The sequence below is a fragment of the Cimex lectularius genome, unplaced genomic scaffold, assembly GCF_000648675.2.
Source record: "Cimex lectularius strain Harlan isolate CLEC.00 unplaced genomic scaffold, Clec_2.1 scaffold55, whole genome shotgun sequence".
NCBI lineage: Eukaryota > Metazoa > Arthropoda > Insecta > Hemiptera > Cimicidae > Cimex > Cimex lectularius.
This window is the reverse complement of record NW_019392647.1, coordinates 1,761,529-1,776,235: the sequence shown is the minus strand read 5'-3', so window position 1 is coordinate 1,776,235 and position 14,707 is coordinate 1,761,529. Positions and strand designations below refer to the sequence as shown.

At 32.5% G+C, this 14,707-nt stretch overlaps 1 protein-coding gene across 2 annotated transcripts; it reads left to right on the top strand.

Moving 5' to 3' along the window:
- The first annotated feature begins 621 nt into the window (after positions 1-621).
- On the top strand, positions 622-14,405 carry LOC106668141 (dual specificity mitogen-activated protein kinase kinase 7-like). 2 transcript variants are annotated; one of them, XR_001340711.2, is made up of 12 exons: positions 622-798; positions 5,188-5,339; positions 5,403-5,516; positions 5,574-5,801; positions 5,862-6,041; positions 8,454-8,677; positions 8,737-8,877; positions 8,942-9,031; positions 10,055-10,204; positions 10,258-10,524; positions 10,687-10,842; positions 14,058-14,144. XR_001340711.2 is itself a non-coding variant. In XM_014396618.2 (11 exons), the coding sequence occupies exons 1-11, from the start codon at positions 660-662 to the stop codon at positions 14,206-14,208; spliced, it is 1,836 nt and encodes a 611-aa protein (XP_014252104.1). In that variant the 5' UTR covers positions 622-659; the 3' UTR covers positions 14,209-14,405. The 2 variants fall into 2 exon arrangements, 1 of the variants encoding a protein (XP_014252104.1); XM_014396618.2 differs by lacking the exon at positions 10,687-10,842 and having other exon boundaries at positions 14,058-14,405.
- The last annotated feature ends 302 nt before the right edge of the window (positions 14,406-14,707 follow it).

The window sequence follows — 14,707 nt, the reverse complement described above, 5'->3', positions numbered from 1 at the left end:
CAGAACCTTGCGTGATTCCAGCAGCCACAGTGTTTATCCTCTATTCCACGCCTTGGAATAATATTACAAATCTTCGCCCGGTGAGGTATGAGTCTATTATCTTAAGAACGTCCTTAGGCTACGGTTACTATGGATGCGAATTCTGACAAAATTTTGTTCAGACGAGTTCGTTCGAACAAACAAATACTTGTTTTCCAATGAGAGTGTTTACTTTAGAAGCGAATTGCATGTCAGATTCATTCGAGCGTTCAAGTCAGCCTAAGGGAATACTCATTTAGATCAATTTGAACAATTCATTTTTTCATATCCTACGTTTTAAAGTTAAAACAATGTTTATAAATCCCAGGCCTTGAAGATGATCTCAATAAAGATCGAAAAGTTGGTACTATAAAGAAAATGTTTTCTGAAACCTACATCACACCAGACCGCATCTCACGATCTCCGAATAAAAAATATAGCCCAGTATGCCAAACTGTGTCAAATGCCCAACACGAATAAAGCTCCAGTATGCTTTTCTTGATGAAAGTCCAATGTAATAATTAAACTTCATTATTTCAAATGGAAGCGGGACTTTGTAGGTGTCGCCAGCTTCGCCAGGGGAGTGATTTTGATAAGAATGGCGGTGACTCTCGTGGAGTGAACTTTTTATCAATACAGTTATGGAAAGCCCGTTCGAAGAAAGCTGCATCCTGAAAGCTCACCAGCAGAACCAGCCGGGAAATGAGCCGGTGGAAAAACAAAGGAGCCCTTTTATGCTGTCAAGCCCGAGGAACGGAGCCTCCAGGAGGCCAAGCGAACGTAACTAACTTTCAGCAATCTAACCTACAATCCGGTGGAAAATGTTCATTTTTCCCAACTTTATAAATTAATTAAAGAATGGATTTTTCATTTCTGTACGTCCGCGATCCTATTGACGCGTTGGACTATCTAAAAATAAAACGTTTTGTTTTTCAAATAAACGCTTTTTGCCCGTTTATTATTGGTAAACTGTCGGCTGACGGGCCAACTGTCAATAGTCGACTGATTTTTCCCTAGGTTGACTCGATTTTTTCCTAATTTTTCCCAGCGATTTCAATTCAGACATGTCATTTTCATAAAGTTTAATCAATTTTCCAAAAGATTTTCCTTCGTCGTTTCCTGGTTATTTGTTTATTTTCACTGTTAATCGCACCTGTACAGTTCTCTCTCTCTTGCAACATAGTTCTTTTCTCCAATAAAACATAACTTTACAACATAGAAAGGACTTGTTTTCAAAGTTCACAGGAAATAAACAGAAATATATATTTCCACCATTATAAACACTGAATTATTATAATATTACTATTGCTCAACAACCATTCATGCTATAAAAAAAAGGTCAATCCTTGCCAAGTAAAAGAATCAAATAGTAATTTTTTACATAATTATAAAATTAGAAGGCAATAAAATATTCTAAACTTATGCTTAGAGACTGGATTCTTATACATTTTCATATTTTGTTTGCCACCACATAAAGGAAATCAATTATCTATCTGAATCATATATCTAGGAAGCTGTAGGGTAAATTTTATAAAGGATATTTTTGCATATTTGATGAATATTGCATAAAATTGTACATTTGAACAATATCGCACATTTGAAGGATTTTTATGTAAAATTGCATTTATCGCGCAAAATATTTAAAATATTATATTAGCTTTCGGGGGAAGCGAAAAAAATCTGTAAAAAAAATAAAAAGTTGACGAATAGTTGGTTTATTTGAAGAAAACTGAAATGACAGGAAGAGAAGATTCTAGCAATACCCCTTCTTAGGTCTTATTTCACATTTCATTTATACAGTGACACATCACTTTGGAATAAATTTATCGGCTTGGACGATCGATTAAAGAAATACAAAGACGGATATACACAAGATGATGAAATAATAAAATATATCTGACAGAAAAAAGAGGCGAGGATAGGCAGACTAGAACCATCGAAAACATGGTTTTGACCTGGTTGTTTTAAAATATCAAAAGTTAAGTTTATTAAACTCGGTTTTGAAATTTAGACTATAAAAATGTTTATTTGGGGCGTCGGTGGCTGCAACTGTTATAGCGTCACGGTGATCATCACTGTAAGGCAAAAATCCCAGGTTTGAATCCAGCGGCTCTGCATTCGAACCCTACATACATATATTTTTTTCCAACAATTCTGACAACCCGAGGGTTGATATGACCTTTCCTACTGTGAACCCGTGTAAAAGAAAACTTAAATAATAATGTATAGTTTTTAACAGAAAAAAATTAAAACCTCCTTAATAGAAATGATGAAGGTGGGGTGAGTGTATAGATTTTGTAAAAGGTGATTCTACTCACAGATTTGTTGTTGACAACTATCTGGATTTCGAGCATTAAATGCTCACCATCAGGTTGAACATCGTAACTCATTCAACTTGATGAGGAGCATTTAAATGCTAAAGTTAAGACCTCTTTTTTCAATAGTGCAATAGAATATTTTCAATAATCATATTGGTTCTGGTTGCATTAGGCTTCACATTTCTTTGAGTGTGAGAGAATATTATATACTTGCAGCGAGTTGATTATCATTGACCCAAATCCCCTGGACGAGGCAAAAATTTGAAATAATCGATTTGGTCAAAAATTATTACAAAAAGAAATACAAAGACTTATCCACAAAATCAGCGTATAGTGTGCAAACACCAAAATTGATCTGCGAGACCAACATAGTGAGTATAGGGATGATGACCAAAATGATCTGTTATGACTAATCAAAAAGGACATATTTTCAATGTTCACAAACAGGAATCAAATTTTAAAACATATGTAAATAAAATATAGTTTTTCTGGCATTATTAATACTTAATTATTTATATTTTTTCCCAGCGGTTTATAAAAACAGTTTATTTAATTATTTACAATAATATGATAATTATTTTATATTTATATTCCCCAACAACCATCCACATCAGAAAAACAAAATTTCATAATTTCTGTGAAGTAAGAGTCAATAGTAATTTTGTAAACCTACTTTACACAGTTATCAAATTAGAATTCATTCAAAACTTGAACCTTGGTCTCAGCTTTGATCGTAACTGATCATCATCAATCCACGTTATTAATGACTCAAAACATTCCTGTAATCGTACAAGTTTAATAGTTTAACGAAAATAATTAAGAAAAATAATTAAAAAGTTAGTATTAATCTAGAATTACACCTGTGAATTGTACACGGTCCCACTAATGTACAATCATTAATAGTTGGAATAAAATCGGGGAATCGAAATGGAAAGTTAGTGTCCGGGTGGATCGAAGTCACGATAGCTCAAGTGGTAGAGCAGTGGCGTATTTAGCTGAAAGTCATGGGTTTGAATCTCGCACACAAATTTTTCATTTTGAAAAAATTGTGTAATATAAAAAATAGTTTAAAAACCTTTTTCCAACAATGTTATAATAGAATTATTTTCGTTTCTGATCATTTTAATATTTAACGCTTGATATTGAGTCTGAGAGACTATTGTACACTTGTAGCAATTTGATTTCTATGAAATTTGGTCGTTATGAATAATTTTGGACTGCGTGTTAATTGGTCTCTCAGACAGTTTTCAACATTTTGACATCATCAGTCGGATATTCATTTTAGACACACTGAAGATGCGCTCTTTTGAATGGACGGTTCTACTCATAAACTGTTTGTTTTTCTTCCTTTCCAAAAAGTGAATTGATCTACTATCTACTAAATCAATCATTTCTACTCTAATAAACTATATTTAAACTATATTTACTAAAGTATATTAAAGTAGTTGAAAAAATCTTGATTTAATTTAGGTAATAAGAGCAGAAATTGTGTAATTATATTGGTCACTGTTACATATATTTTTTTTAAATTATTCGGAGCCAATTTTACAACTGCAAAAATCAATTTGTTGAAAAAATGTTATAATTTTACATATTTATTATGAAAAATGATAAAAGATAGATATTCTTCGTGTTTTGTTTTATCTCCTTCCTGATAACTTAGTTAATATGCTAATATAAAACATTTATTTTGAAATTATTGAAACACTTTTCATACATATTAATTAAATTTACAAAATTGTTTATTGTACCATTGTTTTGTTTCTTATGATGTTCTTACATCAAACTCGTAAACTTCAATATTAAAAAAAAAAAAAAAAAAAAAAAAAAAAAAAAATCCCTATATTGATAATATACTATAGTTATTTTTGCTGTTTGTTTTGGTCAAACACATGTCTAAATTTTGTCAGATTAAGTGGATGATGTTAATCCAACAATAGTCAATTTGTGCTTTTAGACTGACATGATACAGTAAAAATCCGTTTATCTGGACTTGAAGGGACCGGGCTTGTCAGGATGATCGAAAGTCCAGATAATCCAAAAATTTGTGATTTTATTAGTTTCGTGTCAAAAAACACATACAAATGTGAACACTTTTATTCGTGTATCATCTTACATTTAAAGTAATAGATCATTTTTATTAGTTTTATTTTTATTTAAGTCTGGACATGCATTTCTTGAGAAATTTATACATAAAAATACCTAATAAAAAAATCTTTTCAATGGAAGCTAACATACGAACAATTTCTAACAACAATTTCTAGTCTTTCAACACCTTTTTTAATTTTTTAAATTAAATTTAATTTTATTTTTAAATCGGCCTCTCCATCCTCTTCAATTTTGTGACTAGTGGAAGGGCGATTTGGTGGTGTTTACGAATTTCATACGATGAATTAAAGGTCCCATAGTTGAATTATGAATTTTAAAAAATTAATATACATATATTGAGAATTATGAAAAATTTATAAAAAAATGTGTGGTGTTAGTGACTGTTAATTAATGATTATTTGGAGATCGTGGAACTATCCCACTAACACTATACACTACTATACCAAACCACATCTCACAATCTCCAAATAATTTATAAAAAATATTGTAACAAACTGGTTCGGATAATCCTTCTGGATAAACGGGTTTCCACTTTACTTATATTTTACTTTACTATTAGTTACCCTATTAGTTATTTATTATTTATTTATTTTGAACGGACAGATTTATTATTAAAATGTACAATACATTTTATATGATTGATTTTTGCATTTTTCTGTTACTAGTATTAAGTTTTGTTAAATTGATATTTGTTCACTTTATAATTGAAAAATGCAAAATTTGAAATGCTTGCTTATTTTAGTTGGCGATATGGGGACTCCGACTAGAAGCAGAAGGCAATTCGACCTTCCCGGTACAAACCTAATTCAGCCGAAAACCCCAGACAACAATATTATTGAACGAAAACTTAAAGAAATTATGAAATTGTCTGGAATATTAAGGATAAACGGCATTGTAAGTACTTAAATTATTCAATTTAAATTGTAATTAAAAATGTTAACGTGTTTCATTTTTTAGAGATATCAAAGTACGATGAACGATTTAAAAGAGATGGGAGAACTGGGTTTCGGAACGTCAGGCCACGTATTCAAAATGCTCCATGTTCCTAGCCAGGAGATCATCGCAGTGAAAGTAATATTATTATTTTTTATTTATGATTTGAACGATTAGATATAAATTTTATTGTAGCAAATGAGGAGGTCGGGGAATCCTGAAGAAAACAAGAGGATAGCAATGGACCTCGAAGTTGTGTTAAAATCTCACGACTGCCCTTATATCGTTCAGTGCCTTGGCTGTTTTATAACAGATGCCGAAGTATGGATTTGCATGGAGCTCATGTCTACATGTTTTGATAAGCTGCTCAAAAGGCTCACGGCACCCATCCCAGAACCTATCGTCGGAAAAGTCACACTTGCTGTAAGTTAAAATTCTAACAAATACAAAAATTATTTGGAAAAATAAATAATTTCATTACAGACTGTAAGAGCGCTACACTATCTGAAAGAAATGCACGGTGTTATACACCGTGATGTCAAACCGAGCAACATCCTTCTAGACAACAGGGGCAACGTGAAGCTATGCGACTTCGGCATATCGGGACATCTTGTCAATTCAAAAGCCGACACAAAAAATGCAGGATGCACTGCTTATCTAGCTGTAAGTATTAATTTGTAAGTTTGATTGAGAAACGAGAACATGTCAACATTTTTATAACTGGGTTGACACATATCAATGATGATGATGATGATGATAATGATGTGGGGGCTTTATGTTCCCAAGCACTGCAGCCTTCTAGCTTTTTGTCTTTCCCAATTCCTTACTTCAATGCAATCAATCCATTACTTTTTTAGGGGTGGGAAATTATTGTTTACTAATTGGTGTCCATTTACCTAGGTATGAACATATTTGCATAATGCATATTTTCAATTAAAAAAAAAAAAAAGTAATAACTAGATAATAGATAGATATACTTTATTTACAAAATGAAAAAAATTTAGAGTTAAAAATAAAAAACAGTATTATTATGACATGGTATTAAGACCGTCAGCCAGAGTTCAGAGTGCATTACTATTCCAAGAATATACATAATTATGTAATTATAACAAAAGGAGAATTTAAAATATCAACTTCAGAGGTTACAATTATTTACAGGATTTTCAAATTACAAGATTGAAATGCGATAAATTTTGAAAATTATAAAAATGACACTTCAAAGAACCAAAGCAAGGATTCCAACTCACAAAGGGTCCCCCACCGGCAAACAGAGTTTGCATTTAGAAGCCCACAAAGTAGAAATTATATGTATTACCTGCGAGAGCAAAAAAGGAAACAAAATAAGACGAACAGAATATTAATTCCCTACATTCCAATATAATCATATCTGTAAAACCAAGCTTTCCGAGCAAAATTAACAAGACCCTGGCAATCTCAGCCATTCAGAAGGGCTATAAGCTCTTCCCTCGCCAGAAAACCCTTACCCACAAACAGATAACTCAGTCCGTTAAGGACTGAGGATCTAGCGAGAAATTGAAATGCATCCTCACGATCACCTGAGTTGCATAGAGAGCACACTGTAGTGGCAGGAGTACCCCCAACCCATGGCCTGAAATTGAGGAACAACAACTGAACTATATTTGCTGCTAGCATCAGAATAGGGACAGGGATATAACACAATAAATGCCATATACTCACTTGTACTATTTATTCCAGCTTTTATGATAGTTTTTGCTTTTTATAAGCTATATTCAAGATTTAATATATTATAATCTAAAATAAACTAAAAGGCCAATATGGAAAAAAGGACAAAATGTTTTAACACCGTGTATTTGTTATGGTGCAATATGTATCAGCACAGGATATAAAGCTTATTACAATTACAGTCGTAATTTCTTTTCGAACATTTCCTTTTTCACCATAAAATAAAAATATTTTTAAAAAAGTTTCCCAGAATAAGCAGGTAAATTTTTTACAAAGCCGTCTTCAAACAATTCTCTTCTTACAAGTGGCCGACCAGGTTGGTGGGTCACGGAATTGCACCAAACATTTTTTGGTGAACATATACTTCAAGAGATCACCTTCTTGTGAATAAGCTCTGGTTTCGCAAAAAAAAAGGAACTTTTTTAAATTATTTTATTTTTAACAAGGGTATTTCAACTAGAAGGTTAAATGAATCCTCAGAGTGCCAATGTTTTTGGGAAAAAAACAAAAAAACATTGTAAATATATTGGGTTTTAATATTTTTATTTCACCATTTTACTTTCTCAAATCAACTATGTGAATATATCATTTTACAGCATTTTTTATGTAAATTGCAATAAAAATATGTTAAAAGTTATCAAAGTTTGATAACTAACTTACCTTAATAACTTTGATTTGATCAAAAACTAATGTTTTAGCACCTCTACAGTTACCCGAACATAAATTGTTGCTTGAATTTAAATTTATCAATTTTTGACCCATAAATTTTTTCTATTTTTGATGTCATTATTGTAATATTTGATTGAAACAGCTATAGTTCAAACCGGCTTAAAAGATTTTAATGCCAGATAGACCATTTGAAAAAAAGGAATGGAGCTTTTTAATCTACGAGCCATTCAAACATATAAAATATTCATATAAGAAAATGCACAAAATAGCCAAATTATTTGTTAGAAATTCGTGTTTTTTTTTTTTTTTTTTTTTTTTTTCCATATGCCTCTGTCCTGGAATTCATTCCCATTGAACCAAGGCCCCTTTTTTAACATATTACCTGATGGTATTATGTTCTAAGTAATTTGGTGTGCTGTCAAGATTCAGGGATGATAGGTGTCCCGGTCAAACTTCCCTTGGTCCAGATTTGTGGCCTGCCAGACCACAATGGATTTGCCCGTTACCAAAACTGACAATATAACAGAAACCTACCAATGAAGATGGTGAAAAACCAAAATATCCAGATAGGCAGACCAAATTTATCTGAAACGGCCAAATTACAAATTCAATTTTGACTAATATAGTTACATTGCATAATAAGACTCTTACGGAACATAAAACACACTGAGCCATTAATAATTTTGGTTTGTTCTTTTACAGCCGGAAAGAATAAACCCACCTGACCCTCTACAGCCAACTTACGACATCAGAGCAGATGTATGGTCATTAGGGATTACCCTTGTCGAACTAGCTACCGGTGTTTTCCCATATCCTGGCTGTGAATCGGACTTTGAGGTCCTGTCTAGAGTGCTTCAGGATGAACCACCTAGTTTGCCTGAAGATCAGGACTTCTCACCTCACTTTCGGGATTTTGTTAAATCCTGGTATGTATCAATTTTCATTTTGAAATCCCTATATTATAATTAATATGATTTTTTTTCAGCCTTTCTAAAGACTATAGAGTAAGACCTAAGTATAGGAAACTTTTGGAACATGCTTTTTTAAGAAAGTACATGGAAGAAACTGTTGACGTCGCTTCATGGTATGCAAGGTGTACACCAGTCTCTCCATCCCCGATACATAGGTAAGTCAATATAAAACACATTTTTAAAAAATTATACATATTTTGTTTCATTTATTTTTTTAAGAACTGGAAGTCAGGGCCATCAGAGATCACTCTCTGATGTTTCCTCTGCTGCAGGGTCAACCAGTGCACCATCAAATTTTGCAAATTACAGGTAGCTATAATTTATCACATATACATAATGCTCACACACTCCCCTTTCATCTTTTAAAAAAAAAAAAAACTTTTCTGACAGACTTAGCACACTGGGTACAGGAAGCACATTATGATTAGTAACAAGCAAATTACAACATTAAATATGTTCAAAATTACTACTGTATTAATTAATATAAAAAGAATTTGGAGCCTTAATTATTTAATTATTTTACTTTTTTCTTTAATGTCCAAGTCCAGAGCTTTAAATTTATTACTTTAAATATTGGTTTTGAGGCCTCGGTGGCTGTCGCTGTTTAAGCGTAAGGTAAAGGTCCCCGGTTCGAATTCAGTGGCCCTGCATTCGAACCCGACATACTTAAAAATGGGCTTTTTTTAAAAAACACCGCCACCCCGAAGTGGATAAATTCTATTGTTTTAAAGGGTGTAAATGAATCAGAATAGTAAAAAAAAAATTCTTACTGATAGCATCTTTTCCTCTTCTGTAACTTTTTATGTATCTAACAGCATTAAACATTTTATATTTTAAAAAAATTGAGGGATATATAACATATTATAAAATCTGAGCAAATTATTTTCTTCTTTTTTTCTCTGGTATCTTAGGACTAATCTATTTTATTTATCTATTTTCATTTTTTATGTATATTTATCTATTATCAATTTTATTTTTATTTTATGAGCTGGATCACACGTGTTTTTCTTCAAGAACGAAAATTCCCATCTTTTCTAAAAACCTTTATTTATTTCATTTTATCATTATTATTTTTCTTTTGTTATCGATATTGGGAGCTTCCGCCTCCCCTCTTCGGTCTTATTATCTTCGTGTATTTGCTGAAACACATCTATTGTGCTGACTTTTTCTTCATTCTTCTTTCTTGCCGAAGAGACAAACACCCACAACAAAACAGCATATCAGGATGACCAGAAACAAAAAACTATTTATCACCCCACAGACCTAAGCAGGAAATCTCAACAGTTACTTATGTTTTCTAATTCCCTTTATACAGTTTTTTTATTGTTTAAGGTTAAATTCACCTTTATTGGGGAGAAGGCAGAATATAAATGGATATATTGACAGCGGTGGAGGTGGTTATGATAGAGGGGGTGGAGGAGGTGGAAGCACTTCTCCTCTCATACTCCAACGGTTTTATCATCAACAAGCACATCGCCATCGGTGAGTTATAAAAAAATTTATCCTCTTTTTATTTGTCTAAGGTGATATTTTAGGTCAACTTCGGTGTCACCTTGTCGTCAATTGAGCTACAACGGAATGAAAAACACGGATGAAACACCGCCCTCCTCCGCAGGGACACGGAGAAAACTCTCTTCCTATCTGCGCATGCGACTCGGTGGTTGCGGCGGCGGTTCGGCGAGCTCTAGCAGCGACACCGGACCTGAACCTCCCCCGAGGGTCAATAGGACTGCGTCGCCTTTACTGACGCGACGGAACCATTTAGAAGCAGATTTAACTTCATCTCCAATTTTAACCAGGAGGTAAAAAGAAAAACATATAGTGAAATCTCTCTTAACATGTTTGCATGGCCCCAACAAAAAAGATAGGATTTCAATGCATTTTAAACGCTTTTATAACCGAACCCCTTTCATACTGGCCGCAGACACTTCTTTAAAGCTTTTTCTACTTATACAAATCCATAGGAATGATATTTGCAATGCATGAAGAAGTCATACCCTGATTGGTCATCCTGAAAAATACTTCAAAATGTGTGGAATCAAACTTCTACCCGACCTACCCAACAGTCCTGAACTCCTCATCCCTTTAGACTACAACCTTGGGACATCACATCTCTTCAGGTGAAAAACGTTTCTTGCATTGGTAATAAAAAAAGATAGAAATTTATGTAATCGGCGAGCCATCCAGAAAATTTCCATGTTTTGATTTGAGACATCGACATCCGTGTTAAACTGCAAACTTTTTTCTAATCAAATTCTTTTGGTGAAGCTGCTGAAGTAGCTTCCCCGCCTGATGGACTATTTCTTTACTCTTGATGATCTAATGGTGGATTCTTTGATGTCATAAAAACAGCCGACAGAAGCAAAGCTTTCCCCTTTAATATTTTCATCATGGGGCAGGGCCTTTTTTATTTATTTACACAAGAGGCTTAATGTCCAAACAGGGGTGTCATGCATGAGGGATCAACTACCTGTTGAAATAGTTTTAGTCTTATGACTTTAGTCTTTATGTTTTTATTTTATTTTTATTTATTTATTTTTTTTTTTTGGCCTCCATGAAGTTTCTTCTTTCTAAAAAGCAAAGGATATCAAATACATACAGGATACACTCTTCTTTCTAATAAAATTATATAAAACATTTAAAACAGTTGAACATTTTAAAACCATAGTTTACATAAACAGAATAAATCAGTTATTTAAAAAAAATTACCATGCTGTTATTACCTGTTATTATTTTTTTTCTTAGGTGCTTAAATTAAAATTCAACATTGTGATATATTTTTTATTAAGCAATATTATAATTTTCTTATATTTTATACTATAAAAATATTATATAAGCAATTAAAAATAATATAAACAATTTCACATATTAAATTAATGATTATGCATAGGACCATCCAAATGAAACTTATATTATAGAACAACTAATAGAAAAAAAAAAAACAATATGCAGTAAACAAAAAAATCAACCTAATTATAAATATATTAAAACAAACAACATTAAAATATGTGTTATAAAACAAACAATTTAATAAAACTGGATTACAATTAATAAAAATATTTACGTTATGGAAAATTTATATAATATAAAATAATGAAATAAAAGTATAAACTTAATGGAATAAATGTGTTATGGACACAAACAGCACTAGTTTGTGATACACATATGATTTAACAAAAATTAAGAATCACCACAAAATATTTCATATTTTTTCAATGTATAAAACCTATTAACTAAAGAAAATTAATACTAAAAATTTTTGTACTTACTACCTGTTGAAATAGTTTTAGTCTTATGACTTTAGTCTTCATTTTTAATTTTATTTATTTATTTTTTATTTTATTTTTTTTCCTTCTTTTCTTCTTTCTAAAAAGCAAATGATATAAAAAAAAAAAAAACAAGAAATAATACAATCTTCTTTTTAATAAAATTATATAAAACATTTAAAACAGTTGAACATTTTAAAACCATAATTTACATAAACAGAATAAATCAGTTATTTAAAAAAAAATTAACATGCTGTTATTATTTTTTTTCTATATATTTTTTACATATAGTAATTATATAAATATGTGATTTGTCACAAATGAAAATTATGGAAACAATTCTTTATTCCCAAGATAAACTTTAACAAAACAGAACACAATTTAGGATAAATACATACTATAAACAGCAAAAAGTATATTTTTATATTATTTTGAACTAATTTGTAAAGTATTTGGTATTTTTATGCACGAATAATGGAGAAAGCTGTAGAAAATAAAGCAATATTTTTTATGAAACTTACCTGATTTTCACATTCTGTGAAGTGAGGGTCATTTGTCGAACTTTGCACTAAAATGAAGCTGCTGGTGAGTGGATCCAAAAACGATGAACACAGGTCGAAAACAGCACTCAAATAAACCTAAGCATAGAAAACGCCGTGAATTCATAAAAACCCAGACCCACCACGACCATACGAAAATAAAGAGATGGCCAGCACCAGTTGGCAGCCGCCTGTTTCTTGGGGTGCACTACAGAGAGCCAAGCCCATTGAGCTTATACTGTTAAGTTGCGTACACCTAAGGAAATGATTTGCTTAATGTGTACAGGAAACGCCGGCTTGATCTTTAGTTGTGCTGAAAAATACTGGACTTTTGAGTGGAATAAAGAGACAGCACTAAAACTGATCGGTTTATGAACTGTGAATATAAAAACAAATTGAAAAGATTAAGTGCTTGGAAGGAAATAAGTGAGCTTTTAGAAGGTAGTTTGAAAAAGAAAATGTAATATTTATTGACATCTTTTCACCGTGAAAAGGAGAAGAAAACAAAACCGGAAGTGGTGCTGATGAAGTGTATAAATTTTGTTTGTTTTTAGATCCAACTGCAATTCTTCCACATAGCCGAATCCAATGGTCCCGACCCAGGATGAGGATGGCCAATGTTGGCGACCAATGTTTGGTCCAATATATTGGATGCCTTTCATCGGCTGTATGCACCTTTAATGGTAGCTCAGTCACTACCGACATTCTAAAGATACAAATAAAAAGCAAAGATATCCAAGATCCGAACCACAGCTGATAGACATACTGGCCCCAAAGTTATACTATGCAAATTGACCTAAATACAAAGAATGTTAATTAGGGTCATTTTTTCTCAAACAAAAAAGTAACACCATAACATAAACAAACTAAATTTACTGTTTATAAATTAAACTTATAAAAACAGAAACATACGACAACCACTGTGATCAGCACCATCCTCTTCAGGAGTCCCCTGCCTCACCCATAGCGTCGGGACCTACACCCCAGTATCATCAACACCATGCACTATGATTTTCTCTGCGGAGACGACATACATCTTCCGGTGATATCACCTCTCATAGACTAACCCTTTGCCTTGTTTCTTACTAATCTTGAACCTGGGGGGAGGCCACTAACCTCAAACACAGTGGTGTCCGGGTCTAGATCTTACCTGCCACGAAATACTTATCGTCTCACCTCAACAGGCCTTGTCCTACTGACTGAAATTGGCTGACTACCTTCTGACACTATTCTGTTACGTTATCATTACTGTAATTTTCATAAAAAATATAATAACAATACAATTAAATATTATTTACAATTAAAATAACATGGGGTGTGATGGGATTCGAACCCAGAACCACTAATGAGACAAATGTCGGATGGATGTCCTAACCACTTGGCAACCGCTCCCTGCAGCTTCCTTCCATTTTTTATTTTATTTATTTATTCCCCCCCCCCAGTAGTGGACAAATTTCATGTTTGTTCGTTTAGTGCAGTTTTCATAGTTTGTGATTTTTTGTCTATTATAAAATATTTTGGCGTTTATAGATACGTGTCTCCATCACCTCCGCAACCTCCCCCACGTCGACTCTCAGAGAGCATGTCCATGCCAGGGTCACCGCATCACACCCGGCTGGCCATTTTCACACCGCAGCCTTTACGGCGAATGGCCCAACAGGGTCCACCGGCACAGAACTGATCTGTCCGTCAGCACCAGTAACATTCCATCATTTGGAGGATCACACCATTTGAATCGCCTTAAACCAATCACATTAGAAGTCAAGCCTTTTTAAGTCACCTAGGGATCTCTGACACAATTTAAAAAAAAAATATTGTTTTTATAAAGACATGGATATTTATTAAAATACTCAGCTCATTTTTTTAATAATAGATATTATATTTAAAAAATAAATTTTACATTTTTTTCAAGGTCGTATAATGAAATGAAATTAAAAAAAAAAAAAGGCGCTGCTTAAATTATATGAAAGCGTCGGTTTCTTGCTCAATCGATCACAACTCAATTCTTTTTTTGTTTATTTTTATTGTTAGTTTTTTATTTTCCTTGGAGGGTTAAAAAAACCTCTTCGATTCCTCCCCTCTGATGAGAAATTGTGCTTTATATAATATTGTAATTCATATTTCATTTTGCTCGTCTCGTAACATCGTGTGATATTGCTTGTATAACTCTGCGGGTGCTT